Source organism: Pundamilia nyererei, unplaced genomic scaffold (assembly GCF_000239375.1).
Source record: "Pundamilia nyererei isolate P.nyererei 1_Seehausen unplaced genomic scaffold, PunNye1.0 scaffold00286, whole genome shotgun sequence".
NCBI classification, from domain to species: domain Eukaryota; kingdom Metazoa; phylum Chordata; class Actinopteri; order Cichliformes; family Cichlidae; genus Pundamilia; species Pundamilia nyererei.
The window spans coordinates 165,319-182,399 of NW_005187687.1; the positions used below are offsets into that span (position 1 = coordinate 165,319).

General features: G+C 40.6%; 1 protein-coding gene across 1 annotated transcript; it reads left to right on the top strand.

Moving 5' to 3' along the window:
- Positions 1–7,695: 7,695 nt before the first annotated feature.
- On the top strand, positions 7,696–16,769 carry sertm1 (serine rich and transmembrane domain containing 1). Its single transcript, XM_005750754.1, has 2 exons — positions 7,696–7,921; positions 15,870–16,769. The coding sequence occupies exon 2, from the start codon at positions 15,875–15,877 to the stop codon at positions 16,214–16,216; it is 342 nt and encodes a 113-aa protein (XP_005750811.1). The 5' UTR covers positions 7,696–7,921; positions 15,870–15,874; the 3' UTR covers positions 16,217–16,769.
- Positions 16,770–17,081: the final 312 nt, after the last annotated feature.

The following is a 17,081-nucleotide window of genomic DNA, read 5'->3' on the forward strand; positions in this document are numbered from 1 at the left end:
AACATGGGAAACCTGGCAATGGATGGAGGAACAATGTGACAGCAGAAAGTAAAGATGACATTTATCTGGGTCACTGTTTAAATCTGCTGACTCCATCAAGCAGCATTTGGTGAAACACCTGAAGCTGTACAGGCCTGATCACACAACCATGTGTCGTCAGAAGTTTACTTTCAGTCATCATGGACATGGATGTCATAGCAATTTGTGGGATTTTGATGATTTCTTTCAATTTCTCAATCAGATGCTTTTAGAAGCCATCAAAAAGCCTCTGAGTGTATTTGACCATCCCCCCCCCAACAATGGACTACTCACTGTTGAGGTCTGGGAAGCGTTTCCACTCCCTTAAGGCCAAAACAGAGAGAACGAGGCAGAGCTTCTTCCCTCAGGCTATTCGGTCTCTAAACCAGGTGTAGGACTGTAGGACTGGACTCTCTCATACATCACATCAATGCACATGCACTCTAATAATAATAACATGATGTACCTCATTACTATACCTCAGTAACCTGTTTACTCCACTGTAAACTGTTACTTTGCACACTGTTTATTTGCACACTTTTTTTTTTATAATTTCTTCAATTTGTTTATTGCACATTTTATTTTAAAATGTAACTTTCATTCTTAATTCAAACTTTACTTCTTAGCTAAAATTCTTAATTTATTCTTTACATATTATTCTTTACAAGCTTACTTCAATGTTTTGTTTTGTTTTTTTTTATCTATTATGCAACTCTTATATCCGTTTTCCTGTAAATGTTTCCTGTAGTTTTATGGTCGGGCATTGCAGAGCAACAAGCATTTCACTGCATGTGTATGACTGTGAACGTGACAAATAAAATTTGAAATGTGAAATTTGAACTTTCATGGCAGAATTGACTGAATTCATTTAAATGGGTTGATTTTAAGCTGTAGTCAATAAAGATCCATAAGTAGAAGACAAGTTATCATGTTAAAAGACTTTTTGTAGAACCTTCAGCACCACGTCTTGATGCAGGCTCAATCATGCAGGTAAGGAAGTCACAGAAAGTTGATTTTGTTCATCTTGACGTAGCGTTTTCAGTGGGAGAAATGTTTCCTTACTCAGGTTTCCTGAAGGCTTCCCCAAACCTATAAACAGTACCTCTGCACAATGACTGAAACTAGCACCTCTGGTGAACAATGGGCTGTGAGGTCAGTTCTTTGATCATTAATATGCAAATTGTCATGACCATTGATCAACAGCCACTGATCAAAAACAAGCAGCAATGCAAATAATATCTTTTACATTTTTAAGATGACACATTGTCGGAGTCACAACTGATCCATTATTAGATAACTACACCAAAAAAACAAAAACAAACAAGCAGAAAACAAAGCGGAAACATTCATATCCAAACATTAAAATGTATTCCAAGAAGCTATAAATTGCTAGAAGCTAAAAAATACCTTTATGTAATGTGCCCCTGAACAGGGAGTTTCCATGTACATAAGTATAAACACAAAAATGTGTAGTCAGTGGATTCACAGAGAATGAATGATCTTTATTGAAGCCTGTGTGTGTTTTGCCTGAGAAAAATGAGTGCACATTTTGTGTAGTCCATCAGGTGGCAGGCTTTCTCTTCAGTCATGGTGCAAGGAAATAATAATAATAAGATTTGAATAAAATTCTAAGCATATGACACTGTGACCCTGTTAAATTTAATTTAGCAAAAAAGCCCTGAACTTTTGCCCACTCGGGAAAGGAGGTGATGCAAATCGAGGAAATGTTCAGCTAATTAAAATTCCAAAGTGTCTCAAAGTCTATGTCTTTCTTTGGCAACAGACCTTGTGGAATAATCTTGAGTTGTTGTTTTTATTAGTGTTATTTAGTCACAGCAGGAACTACAGGTATAGAGGTATTTAGGAAGCAGTCATGCTGCTGCTAAGTTTAGAAATTCCCACTTTTAGCCTTTCGGTCACAAGGATGCTTCTTTAGCCTCGAGTCAATCATTGCTCTTAATATGTTCTGACACTAGTATTTGATGTAAGGCTCCTTCGCTTGTAGCCGACTGTGCCTTTTTACGGGCACATTACCAAACCTTCCACCTTTAAACAGAGTCCACAGTGTCTCAAAACGACCCTTTTTAGACATGTTTTCCTCACACATATAACAATATATTCATGTGTTTAAAATTCATGTTTGATGATTTGGATTTAAACAGTGTTTTCATGCCACAGCAGAGGAAGGAGCATCTTTCTTCCACTGTTATATGTCATTTTTAAACTCAGCTGTGTATTCTTTTCCTCCAAAGGAATGTAATGTAAATTGATACGTTAAAATTTGAATCATCCGTCATCTGTTGAATCAGTGTGTGGGAGAAACAAACACAAACAGGAGGATGTTACGTCGAGGGAGAGCAGTAATTTTCTTTCTAACAGGAAAAATGCTTTTGGAACTTTGTTCTACCAAAGACCTGATAATATATCCTCGCCTATTTTATACAGTAGGCATGGGGGATAAGGTTTCCTGATGTGGTTATTTTCTTCTGTTAAAATAAAATCAATATCTGCACAGGCACCAGCTCATGGGACACAAAGTCTGTCCGTCTTCCTCTGTTTTCTTAATCTCTCATTCTCATTTCCGTTCATTCCCTAAGCAGATGCAGATTGCCCGTGACAGATAGCATAGGGCTGGTACCATTTCATTAGTGGGATGCATTGCCAGTGAAAGGCTTGGATGCATCAGATGTGCTGGGGGTTTGAGCAGGACAGTCCAGGAGACACCAAGCTGAGGACGAGTTTCATATCTCTAGGAGGCCTTTGGTCCAGAGGTGTTACAGTGCTGAGAGGGACCAGAGCTGAGACTGTCTCCCATCCTGAGCACAGAAAAGTTCAAAAATAGAAGCAAGGATGATGAAAGTTGCCACTAACTTGAAGGATAAGGAGATGAAAAGGCATCCCCAATCTGCTGAGGATTATTCTTGCTGGACAGATATTTTCCAATTCACTGGTTTTTGCAAGAAGAAAAAAGATTTAATTGGTCATGAATGTATCATCAGAGTCCAGTGAATCATCCCAGTGATGGCACATTTAGAGGATGGCAAACTGGAATGTAGTCAGATATATCTTCTTACAGTTGCCTTTTACCTTTTGCCATTTTCATGCTACAGCTGCTCAAAGAAGAGGAAATATTATGTAGCTAACCTACACTGGCAGCTCAGCCTGATTAAGCTTATCCCAATCCCTATTCCCACAAGCCCATTGTATGGCGTTGTCTCTGCAGCCTATCTGCACACGCAAACACCACACAGAAGAGGTCTTTAACTCTAGCATTGCTTTGTTAGTTGCTGCCAACACAGGCCTCGTGTGGGGTTGAAAACTGATCAGCAGCAGTGACTGGCTCTTAAAGAAGGCAATCAGTGCTTTAATAAGCACATTTTCAAATCAGAGAACTCCAAAGAGGACAAATCATCTGTGCCAAACTGAAGAAAACTGCAGGACGGAGTCTAAGTGCTCGCAGGAGATGCCAACAACCTACATTAAATATGATGACTACAATCTTCCTCCCTTGTCTCTTAACTAAAGGTCATATTGTTTCCCACCGTCCACCCACTCTATTTATTGTTTACTTATAAGCTGTCATGTAGATTTAAGGACTTTTTAATCAGGGATATGATGCGGAAGCTTGGTGCCAGTCTGATTCATTAAGAGGTCCATCACTGCAGTAAACCAGAGGCATGAAAGGAAAATTAGCACAGAGAGCAGGGGTGTGCTATTGTCTGTTTCTTATAATGGCAGGATAATTATGTTGCTTAAATCAGGATGCCCTATAACACACACACACACACACAGGCTGTTCAGTTTATAACCCCAGGGCTACACTTTATATCACGGCGTGCCACAATAACAAACCTTTGACAAAAACTTTGTTTACTGCATTTTTCTTCTTTTTTTTTCCCTTTTCATTAATTAAAAAAATGAGAGGAAAACATAAAGGAGGAGAGAGCAGAACAGAAAACAAAGTCAACCACTTGATATTCACAGCAAAGACAAAACGATTCAGTAATCACGCTGAAAGACAAAGTGCCGCGTTTTGTCCTTGTATCCCCAGTACCTTCTGCGGACTGCTCGTACATCAAATATCTCCCAGTCAGAGCTGTGGGACATATGAATTATGAATGTCTGAGTAAGAGACTAAGGGCTTCTATTTTTTTTTTTTTTTTGCAATTTAAGGGCCTCAAATCTTTTGGTGCAGTAAATTATTCATATATTCAAATGAATCTGACTTTGAGGATGTTTTTCTTTCTTCTCCTCTTTCATGAATTTAGAGTGTACCCTGCAGAAGGAGAGCGCCAAAAAATTGCAAAGTGCTATTAATGGTGAAGTTTGGAGTAGGATGGTGCCTCGGTCGGCTGTCGGACTTTTGAGCTTACGCTTGTGCTCTTGTGGTCGAGCTGCCCGCACTGCTAGGGGGTGGTTTGAGACAGCCCCAGTATCACATTGCTATCTCTCATTGTTATTCTGGACAAGTGCTCGCCTATCAGGCTTCTGTCCTCTGTGTGTGTGTGCGTGGACATGTGGGTGTGTCACTGATACGCCTCAGTATGTTCGTTCTGCTCCACGCTCTCAGATCTCTGAAGATCACTCTGATTGGCACGCCACCGCCATGAGACAAAAAGCGGCAGTGTGCTGCATATTTATTGGTTTCAGAATCTTTCAAATGTCACTAATAATTTCGTACATCTTGGAGACAAAGGCACGCTGCCTCCCCGTGATTAAAGACGCAGCAATACTTTCTCCTGCAGTCAGGAGAGAATATGAAGCAGTTTTCCTGTGCTCATCACAGAGGGAAATTTTGTTTTTTATGAGCCTCCCTCTCAGCGGGATGCTCGGCAAATTGGTTCAAATTACCAGAGGGATGTAAATCATATCTTGCGGCACATCTAAAATGTACGCATCTTGGAACATAATCCGTAACTAATATTGTGACACTTTCCTGCCGTTTATCTCAGAGTTCATAGTTGTGTTCACACGGGTTTTAGCAAACAGAGATTTCCTTTGCAGCTGTACCCTGACTGCTGCATGTTTCTTCTCATTAACATGCAGTGCAGAGACTGGTGTCCTTACAAGGGCAGCTCTAGGATGGCATGGACTGAGAACAGGCTGGGAAATCAGGGAATGACATGGAATCGGCAGCTACTTCTTCGCCTTCTGGGATTAGTGACAAAAGCCAGCTGAGGCCGAAGCGCTTATCTCTATCCTTCAGTCCTCTTTCTTGCTCTTACACACACACACACATGAAACAAAAACGCACACAAGAACATTTGAGTTTGCACAGAGTGAGGGTGCATGTACTCCCATTGCCTTAATTAGCTTTGCCTAGCATATTCCCTATTTAGAAAAAAAGTTCTGTGTCTGCAGTGATTCCCTTTGATAGGTTTAGAAATAGTCTTCTATGGTGTGAGATCAGGCCAAATAATTATTAGAGTAGTTAAATGAAACGCAAAACCAGCTTCTTATTGGGTTGCCAATCAAAATATAGTCATATATATATTTGTGCAGATCCAATAAATCAAAGCCCTTTTTCTAGCATAGCTGTCAGAGTACGTACACCTGAATACCAGCGGTGATGTTTGCCGATGCTGGATGTGGATGTTAAATAAAGTCATCTCATCTCTGCCCTGCGTTCTTCTTTGCTGCTATTCCTCTCTGGTGCGCATGTCAGCGGGCAGATGGCAGGAGATAGAGGCATCTGTGGAGGAGGAGGTGCCTTTTTCCCTTCACAGAGCAGAGACAGGTGACATCTGCCACACAATTAACACCTCATGAATACCATTAAGGTGCTAACAAGCATAATTTATGCTAAGTCAGATGAGACTGGATTTTATTTGGAGTGCTTTACACCAAAAGAAGACATATCTAGTGCCAAACAAAGCAATTTAAACGTCAGTTCATCCAGATAAAATAAATCATTTTTGAAAAGTCAGGTAAAGTAGGGGGCGGGGCATTTCAAAGTGTGGTAAGAATTTTAAATAATTATAAACACATTAAATAATTATAATTAATGGGTTGAAATCTTTGATAGAGACATGTAAAGAATGAATTCAGTAGCTTTTCCTCTAGAGGCTTTTAGCCTGTCCCTTTTTAGTGAAATATTTCAGTTCCAGCAGCACCTGAGGTTACTGGACCCTTCATTTAATGACATGATCAAGCTCAATTTTAATGAAGTAAATGATCAATAGCATGCTAACATGCTAAACAGGCATAGTGCACACAATAAGAATTTTATCTAGTTAAAATTAACACACTGGCATCATTTTCTTAAAAGGTTTTAGCATGCTGAAATTAGCATATCAATCTAGTCAAATCACAGCTGTGCCTTAGTCTCAAAAACCATGTGCAGCACAGGTTGGAGGCCACAGATGGAGAGCAGGCGATGAAAAACGGCTGAGGCTTCCGGGCAAGCAGATAGGCAGAGGCTACTGTGAGGAACAAGCAGGTTTAAAAAATGACAGGCAGCCAGGAGTAAAAGAAGCTGGTCTGTTGTTAGTAGCAGACAGAAAGATAGTTGGGATGTTGGTAGGTGTGCAGTCGTGTGATCGTGGCTGGCAGGGCAAATCTACAAAGTTCTAAAGGAATGCAGGGACCTATTAAGAGAGCGAGAGTGGCCTAGAGCAGGGACAGAGACGGAAATTGTAACAGCCACCAGTCTGCTTTAAATCTCTGCTGTCAAGCTGCAGACACATATTTCAAAGCCTGTCCCAATAAATCCAGAGTGGTTGACACCACTGGCAGAGTGTTTCTCCTGCTTATAAATCGACATAGTTTGTCGAGAATACGATCCTCTCTGTTTCATCACTCGATGAAATACAGCAAGTGATAAGTTATGGGAAGCCTTTTTTAAAAAGGCGCCTCGTTTCATGTGTAATTTGCGGCATGTGTCCATACTCGGTTCACATAAAAAGACTTTTCAACAGAACAGATGCGCTTAGCCGCTGCTAACTGCTTTGAGGAGGTGAAGGAGAAAAAAGAGAGAAGAGAGACGGGAGTGAAAACACGAGATAAGAGCTTTAAGATGAAGAGAGGTGAGAAAGAGATGTTGAATGCTACGACTTTCCACTTGGGCGCCCCCCCACTTTTTTTTGTTGTTGTTGTTCATTCATCCGCAGGTCTGGGGTCTCATTTAAACAGCTCGGTCTGCCTCTCCACAACAGCAGCCGGTTATTACTCACCACTGGATGCTGTCTACTGACACAGTTTAGCTGAGAGCACAGAGCTGGGCCGTGTGTCCCTCACACAAACAGAAGAGCCAAAGCAAAGGCGGCTCAATTGTGTGTTTGAGCACACAATGACAGAAATGTATTAAAATGTAAAATGTAAAATGTAAAACTGTCATTTCATTTACCTGCGTGTCTGTCTGACAACTTGTGGTGTGGCGTTAACAGGCTTCGCGAGCAGCTTATTAACTGTCAGGCGGCTCTGCTCTGTGAATGTGTCTGACCGTTGGTGTGATCGTTATTGAAGCTGATGAGCAAGCAAAGAGAAAAGTGGGAGGGTGGAGACGGAGAAGTGGAAAGGGGAGAGAGGTGAGGATGGAATTAAAATTTCCTCTCTTCTGCCCATCTTTGCCACTTCTCAAGGAAAGGCAGTGTCAGTACATTTAAGCAGCCACAGTTTTTGTTGTAGGCCTTTTATATGTGTTACTCCATTTCTAGAAGGGACCCATATGTGATTGCTTCGTCTCTGGCTGACGAGCCTGTGCGGCCGTGTTTCACACTGAATGACAGAGAGAGAGAGAGAGAGAGAGAGAGAGAGAGAGCAAGAGAGAGAGAGGGAGAGGGGAGGCTCACAGGGAAGCTCTGAGGGGCAACAGATCTGGTTTGCTCGGCTGAAAGACCAAACAAGAGATGGATTTTTGCACAACGTGAGAGAGGAGCAGCTGCTTCACATAAGAAAAATAAAGGTCTGTATCTATTCCTCTTTCTTTTCTCAGCAACTGCATGCATGCTGCTGATGCTTCAGGCTACTTTGTTTTATTTTACAACATTTTTCCAAATTATTATAATGAACCAGACAGAGCAGGGAATCTGTTGATGAGATCTATAAGGAAGGATCCTGCTAAACACAGAGAGATTATTCAGCTTGAACTCATCTCTTCATTCACAGACAACTTTATTTATGGTTTATCAACACCCGCAGAGCTGCGGTGAAGCTGCTGTCACCGGCAGCCTTTCTGTCAAAGTCAGAGAGATTTAAAAGGAAAAGTGTGCGAGATGTACGCATGCATGGCGGGAAGAATTCATTTTAGTCACCAACTTGGAAGGTGAGCGGGATTCCGGTGTGACAGTTGGGAAAAGGAGGAAAAGCGTGACAAGCGATGAGTGGGGCAATTGTTCCCCCCAAGAGGGTGAGGAAAGCGTCCTTTCAGAGCAATCCTGACAAGAGCGGGGTTTGTTTGCATTTGAACTGATGTATGACTCACTCAGCTCATCATAATAATCAGAGAGTAAATGAGCTGCACAGGCAGTAACTCAGCATCGGGTTTTATGCCACGGCGCTCAGAAATATCAGGAGTAATTAACAGATATGAGAATGAGGTGTAAAAATACACTTTACCACAGGGATGAACTAACAGACACACACACATACACACAGTGAAACATCAAAGCAAGGAGCTCATTATCCACACTGGCCACTGACCAAAAAAATCGTCCAGTGCTTCCTATTCATGATGATCACTGTTCCTGTCTGCTCGTGGGTTAACTCATGCTACCTTATTGTCAGTTAGATTAAACCCTTCGCAGCACCTTTGAGATCTCACTCCAATTTGGCCTTTTGAAAGCAGCACTTTCATGCCCTGAATATCTGAGAGAATCAGATAGCAGCTTGAACACCGGGGCACGACCCCCGATAAAGCTTTGAGTGCAGTCAGGTGCGCTTTGAGATTTTGCTATTGAAATGTAAAAAGCGCAGAATAGAAACTGCAATTTGCTCTTTAGTAGTTTTGCAGTCAGTTCAACGCCTCCTTTTTCTAAATCTGGAGCCTCTTCAGTTATGTTTATATTTGTGCACATTTTTTTAATGCTTTGCTTAAGTGCACAAAAAACTAGAGATGATGTTTGTTGTCATGCTAAACAAGAAGAGCGGAGAAACTGTTTACAGCTTCTGGTGAATATTGTAACATCTCTTTCTTCATACTTTCATCATTCCTGCATATCTCTGACCCTTTGTGCGTTATCTGTGGTATTTGCAACTGCAGAAGCAAATTGGAATTCATGTGGTGAGGCTTAGGTCTGCTTTCAGCTGATCTGGCTTTGAATGTAAGATACGTAGCATGGCTGAAATCCAGGTTACTTTTATCTCCTGGTAATCTGCTATTTGGACTATAGAAGTATACATACGCATGTGCAAGTGTTGCATGCATCCAATACAATGTATATCCCCAGGATTTCTGGGGGTTTTTTGGCTCCTCTTGTGTGCTTTTTCGTGCATGAAAAAGTATGTGCGCATCGACACACATGCACACACTTCCACAAAAAAATATGGTCCAAATGCCATGACATTTTGAAACACATGGATGTTGTCCATTATTCATGAAGTGAAGGGCTAGTACCAGAACTAAACAAACAAGAGAATCCATCTCAGTGGGAACTTTCAGTTTTAGTAAATATTTGCATAAGCCGCATGCATGGATTGTTAAAATTCCAGCAATGGCCGGGCCTATTTTCTTTCTCGGACACCACAAGGTTTAATAAAAAGTTGCAGAGAGGCTCCAAGGCTGTCTCTGTTTGGCCCTGAATGAGCATGAATGGTGCTGAATGTGAAAAAAAAAAAAGACTTGCGTAAAGACTGAACATTTATTAATCAAGTAATTAATATTAGACTCATACAAGGCTTACAAGAAAGCACAGTAAGATTTGCTTTGTTCTATGATTTTATCGACACATCGGGTATAAAACTGCAAAGACGTGCACTGTCCAGCAATATCGACAAGCATAGAAGAAGAAAAAAGACGATACGCACTAAGAAATGAAAACATGCAAAATAGGACAAGAGGGCTGATGGGGACGAATGGGCAGAGGCATAAGCTGAATGGTGACCGTGAAGAAGATTACACAGAGATGATGAGAAAATTAGGAGGGTGTTGGGTGAAGAACAGATTGAGAAAGTGGAGCACGGGAAGCTACGCGGCACCGTGTCTCAGAAGGAGTTTGGCTGAACATACTCCAGTAGCAGAGGATGAGGTTGTTTGAGGAGAGACCTCGAGAAATTGTGCAGATCAAAGAGAAGGAGTTTGATCAGGAAAAAGAGAGAGCCTTGGGAATCGAGGCTCACTGTCTATAGAGATAGACCAGTGGCAAAAATATAAAGTCTAAGAAAGCAACAGTGAAGATACGCAGAGAAATTTGCTGAAGTGTGCAGCAGACAGCCGTGTCTATACAGAACATATTTCAAGTTCATGACAAAGCCCAGAAACCAATGCTGCTATAGGAATAAAAAGCTGAAATACTTAATCAGACACAAGTCATATCAGAGAGCAAAAAAAAGAGAGCACTTCAGCAAGAACCCACTGATGAGCTCCAGGCTGCTAGACTCAAGAGGAAACATGAGAATAAGAGGACTAAAAGGCAGAACAGTCTCACAGTGCTGAACTCTGTGCAACCCTGACTGGGAGTAAAACTGGGAGAAAAGTATTAAAGGACAGAGATGTAAGTCATGTCAAGTAAAGTTTGCTGATGTCCAGCCTCAAGGTACGGCCCTCACTCATCCTATTTCCTCTCAGAGGAGCAGCTACCAGCAGTGGTGTTCATTCTCTGTTGGAGAGGCTGTCCAACAGAGGGGCCATGCTGGCTTTAAAAAAGCAGCTTCTGCTCAGAGGGAGGTGTGAGAGCAGTCCAGATCACACTTCAGTGAATCTGAGATGTGGCAAGAATAGGAAGACATTGACAGCATGGATAGAAAAAAATGTTATATTGTGTCTATTAAAAAAAGTGTCTCTCTGAGCAACAATTTAAGATCACAAAGCTTTTAATTATGTTGCCGACCTTACACCTAGAAAATAAATCCTGTTTATTTGTAATGATGTAAGGATTTTCATGAGGTATTAAGCATGCCTCTTGCCCCCAAAATGGGCTTGAATATCTGATATCCATGTTTATGAGCAATCTTAATAAAAATCATGAATTACTGAGCAGATACATCATTTTTTGAGATGACATCTCTGTGGGAGACACATAAAAAGATGGGAATAAAGCGCACACATTAAAACAGGCAAAAGAAATTAAGTCCATCTTCAGCAGCCAGCGTTTTATCCTCTCTGTCAGAGAAAGGAGGTGTTGGGAGGCTCAAGGGCAAATAACCAACGATCTGTCCAAAGTCAGCAGAATGAATAGTGAGCAAGGCCTGATTGCAGCAAAACATTATACATTATACAAAACCCAGATCCAGCACAACCAGAGAAAAACAAGAGATAAGACGAAGGCCACTTAAAATTTTAACTTAACACAATGTAAATATTTTTGCTGACAGCCTTCTGGGATCTCGTACACTTGTGCACTACATCACTGCCGGATGCAGTTAAGGATCAACAAAGAAAACTTTTGCAACAGACTTGATACATAAAGTCAAAGACTTGGGTTTCTACCTGACACTAAAATGTGAATTTAGTGTAACCTTCAGAAGGAAGAAAAACCATAAATTTGTTAACAGAAGCATGTGATGTGAGATTGCTGACTCACTGGAGGCAGGAATAAACAACTCATGTTCCAATACGTGAAAGCCAAGCCACTTTTAAAATTCATATAATTTTCCTGTATAAAGATAGCTCATTTTCCCAATTAGTCAACTGTGTTCTCTGTACTACATTTGCAGCAATTCCTAAGGAAAATAGCTACTGGTATTTATTATATGTAGGCGGGTGTGTGCATGTGTGTGTGTGTGCATGTGTATGGCTCACCTCTCCAGAGTCAGAAGGACTGCATGGCCTGCCCTCTTAAAGTAGATTAGCTTGAAAAAAAGAACTGAGCGTGCATCGTTGCCTGGATACAAAAAGCATCATTAAGCACAATTATCAGCCACTTCAGCTCACAATGAACAAGCTTCAGTGCAAATTTCAAAACAACGTATCATTAAAATCAACAACCTATACAGAGGAGGAAAGAGTGGTATGGAAAGACGAGGCCAACAGATAAGATGAGGAAATGTGGCTGAGAAGAAGGAGAAGAAGAGAGATTTGAAGATAGATAAGTAGGCAGGAGTTCACTGGCAAGTTTTTGGGGATGTTTCAGATGTGTACATGACTAATTACTGACATTTTTTTAACCTCAATATATTGGAAATCTAATGTGACCAAAACATTTTATGCACTAAATGAAAGATGTCAGGTTGGGAGAGAAAACAGTACAGAGAACGATGCATTGCAAAAAGACAGCAGAAGCAATGAAAGGCAATGTGAGCAGCGTGTGCAGGGAATATCAATACAAGTTTCCAAAAGAGTCTGGGGGAAAAAGAGAGGCACTATAAGCTAACAAAAGCGGCAAGACAGTTTTTCACTGGGCCAGGACAACCATTGGGAGCGTTTGATAAAGAATACAGAGTTAGGGCAAGAGAGCACGCAATCACAGAAAGGCTGCAGCCCAACTCATTCCTCCTCATTATGCTGTGCATCTCCCTGAAGGTAGTTTGGGCTTTAAATTAAAGAGAGCTAGAGTTATTGCCAAATGTACCATCCAGAGAGGGACAGTAAGAGAATAAAATGGAGTGAATACGTAGGGAAGAAAAGATTCTGGGAATGGAGTGCCAAATTGCCAAACTTCATAAGCAAAAATCATCACAGAAAGTTTTGTACCAAATGAAATTATCTGAAACTTTGTGCAACAAAACAGACTGTATATAAAAGATGGATATAGCCACTGTTTGTCACCCACTGGTTTGCACATTCAGTTCAGTTTTGTTTATACAGAGCAATCTCAGATTAACAACTGCCTGAAAGCGCTTTACATTGTAAGGTACATAACTCAGATATTAGACAGAAAACCCAAACAATCCGATGATCCCATATTAATAAGCACTTGGTGACAGTGGGGAGGAAGAACTCCTTTTTAACAAAAAGAAACCTCTAGTAGAACCAGCCTCAAGGCCACGACAGGAGAGCATAGCGGAGGACAAGGACAAAACATAAACTATTCAGCAATATGTAGAATATAGTCAAGTAAAGAAGAAAGTAGAAAAGTGAGTTTCCAGAAGTGAAAATCCCCCTCATTTTCCCCACTGGGATTTTGATTTGGAGTCGCTATATTGTAACCATTCAGCTATCCACTGTTACTAAGTGCAACATTGTGGCATGATGCTATGTGTTGCTGTGGAAACCTATCAACTTTGTGTTATTAATAAAAAAAAGTGTTTAATTTGTAGTTCTGTGGAAAAGAACTCTACCCACAATCCTCAGCTGAAACAGAGATCTCTTTGATTGGTGGAGGTTACTGTTATCATGGAAATGTTTAAACTTCAGAGAGCGCAAAATCTTAGAAAGTGAGAGCGGTGGATGCAGTTAGGAGCACCATATCAGTAACTAGGGTACTAAATATTTTACTACACACACAATATATATATATATATATGTACACACAAAACTATTATTATTATTAGACGTAGTAGTAGTATACAATATTTTAGATGAAAACAACTCCATTCGTGAAGGCTTGAAGTTAGTCCCTTTGGAAGCTGGTATTTGGTGTGCATTTTGGCATGATTAGTTCATTCACTGCCAAATGTATTTAAGTTGCACAGTCTTTTCACTTTCTTTTATTTATTTATTTATTTATTTATTTATTTATTTATTATCCAAATCAAATCTTTTAATGGTCATATTCACTTAGTAGCTTATTGGCTTGGTTCAAGTCTTATAACTCTTTGAGTAATGATTTTCCAAAGCGTCAGTGGATAAAATGAAGCTCTTAAAAAAGTGGGCAGGCAGCCTTAACTGTAAACTTTATCAAAAAGGAGCCTAATCTTTTACACCTCCCACCATTTATTACCTTATCTGAAAGAAAGCATGGAGTGCTAAGCTAATAAGCATCAGTTGTTAGCTAATGTTTTAGCAAACTTCATTTGCTATGACTATCCACAAATGGCTAACTAGATGTAAGCAACTTGCTAATAAAATTTGAACTTTCGGTTTACTGTGTGCTACTTAATCAACTGCATGACAGGAAATTATTTGTTAGATAACAAACAGGATCGAACAGAAGTAGAAATTTCTCAATATTTCAAGTTTTCACTGAGTAGCTTGCAGTTTCTAGTCACTTCTGGGTAAATCCAAATTTAGAGATGACTTATTTAAAATTTAGTGTGAATGTCTTGAGATACTAACCAAAACTTTTGGCCTACTGATGAAAAATGCAATCAATCAATCAAAATAGTGTCAAAAAGAAGCTTCCATAAGGTTAGCATGGACTTCAGTTGCTCAAATGTCCATTTGAAGAATTTCAGTTTTGTACTTCTGTATTATCATTTTTCAGACCCAGAGGTTTGCTGCTTGGGATTCATCAGTGTATAATAATATATAAAAATACTAATGACTGTAACAATGTAGCATTATGAGCGTTTAATAGATTGAAAATGCTTATAACTTGCATTCACCAGCTATTCAACTTGCATCATTTAATCTCTGCCAATTCAGAATAACAAGCAGCTAGTTCAAGCTTAGTTAACTAATTAGCTTATGAAGGTTAAATCTACTAGCTAACTGTCCCTTTGTAGTATTATTAAATTTAAAACACAGTGTTCATTGGTCAGGTTAAATAAATGATTATTAGTCCACATCCACTGATTTGGTGTCTGAGCTGCAAACTAAAAAACACTTTGTGACACTGAGACAAGTTTATAATGTTTTTATTAATATTGTCAGAGCAACATTCCCAATTTCCGGAATGAAACATCATAATGAAATGAAATGGCAAAGCATTTAAAGTGAAACCTTCCAGTTTCTAACATGTTTTTACATTCGAGCTACTTTCGCAGTTTTCAGCAGCACTGATCTGATTAATAGAGGTGATTACTGCAGATCAAAAGGCAGGAGTATAATTTTCTCCAGCCTTAATATCGCACGAGTGGCCGGGCTCACATATGGGGCATGCTGAAATGTAGGCTATAAAAAATGGGGAGAAAAGGAGGCCAGGAACAGAAGATAAGAAAGAAGTTGAGCTCATACCACTGGGAGATGAAAAGTGTGCTGCTGACCTCTAGCTTTCATACCGGTCATGGTCATTTATTCCTCGCTTTGAAGTGTCTTTCCTCTGCTGTCATAGATCAAGTCAAGACACAAGGCTGGTCTAACCCAAATTCAGCACAGCCCCCTTCCCCTCTGTGTCTCACCAGCACAAAGACTCTGACTGCTCCTCCAGCGGTCGCTCGCATTTCCTCGCCAGTTTCGTGCCATGCAGTAATTTGTGATGGAATATTATTAACAATATTAATATACAGTGGAGGAGGATTGGTTTTCATCTGTCTTTGTGAAAGCTGATTATAAGGGGTTTAATTTCATCAGATAAGGATGGCTTCATTTATGAGCACGCACAGCTTTGGGCACCGAGCCTGACAGGCATTCAATAAGACAAGCACTCCCCCTGCTGTTCATGGCAGTGTCATCGGCATAAATAAAGTAAAACAAAAAGCTTCCTGACTTTTAATCTGAACAAAAATCCTTTTTTCATTTCCAACCAAGGCTGTTTGCGATTATGTGAGGGTGTGGGCATCAGGAAGCATCTCCCATTCTTCAGCAGACAAAGAGAAATCACTTTTTAAAGGCTTTTTGTAAATACTGGATTTTTAAACTAAACATGTTTTTGCTCCTCAATAAATTTCCCTCCTCTTCCTTTTGTCTCTCTTGTTATTCCATGACGAAACAACAGTCAGGATGTCTGGGATTGACGTTCCGTTGATGGACCAAAATGAGACCGGAATCTCGTCAGTAGACAATGGGACTTTCCTCCGTTTCTCCCCGACCTCTGCCTCCACATCTGCGGCCGCCTCATCTCCAGGGCGTCCAGGGAATGTTTATGTTTATGTATGGCTCTTTCTCGGCCTGCTGGTGTTCCTTCTGACGCTGCTCGTCATTTCCCTACACAGGCTCAAGAACATCATCTCCTCTTCTTCCTCTGTCCCCGACTGCAGCAGCGAGGGAGGAAGCTCCTTCACCAACATGGAGATATGTAGCATCTCATCTCAGAGGTCCACCATCTCTGCACTCTCCACCTGAGGGATGTGGCAGGGAGCACATACAGTACAGACATATGCACATGTGCTCTCATTCGTGCATGCCCATGCAAACAAAGGCAAGCATGCGCACACATATAAAGCACACAGAGGTCCAGCACCTCCTCACTGTGACATACAAACACAAAAACCTTTTGTCAGCCCCAAAGAAGCTGACATAATGGCATTACAGTCCGTGCATGCATATTCTAATTCTGGCGGGGCCATGCAATCTGCATAGGCACAGGGGAAATATCGCTCATAATGTGATGAAGAGGTCTTGAAGGGTGAGTGTGAATGCACCCTTCTGAGTCTTACTTTCACAATTAAGACAAATGAATCTGAGATTCTGCTTTCCCTTTGCAGGGAACAGCATAATGAGGGACTCATTATCTTTTCTCCTCTTTTTTCTTTTTGTCATTTCTCGTATTGCACTCGTGTTCAACTTAGAAGAAATACTATTGTTTGAAGTGAAGCTTTGTACAGCATGCTTCATAATGTCTGTAGACTACATTGCAAACTCGGTATAAAAATCCTATTAAAGCTCTTTAACTTTGTACATGAAGTACATAGATGTGTCTCAGCTGTTCAGTAAGGTTTTGGAAATGAAAAGGCAAGATACATCCAAACTGTGATCACGTCAGGCTTGTAATCATTTAAAGTATGAAGAAAGGAGGTTGCACAAGAAGAGGACCGATAACGGTGATGTGGATGTGAAGGTAAGAAAGAAATGACGCTTGGAGACTTGACAGACAGGCACCCACGGACTCCAGCTCCAGACAGGCCAGGTCAAAAGTGCCATCAACTACAAGAGGAAATTCAGAGCCTGAAAGACAGGTCTACCAGCGCGACAGATTACCACTCTTGCC

What these genes read in the sequence shown, in the direction of transcription:
- sertm1 (XM_005750754.1), top strand. Translation starts at nt 15,875, where the DNA reads ATGTCTGGGATTGACGTTCCGTTGATGGACCAAAATGAGACCGGAATC.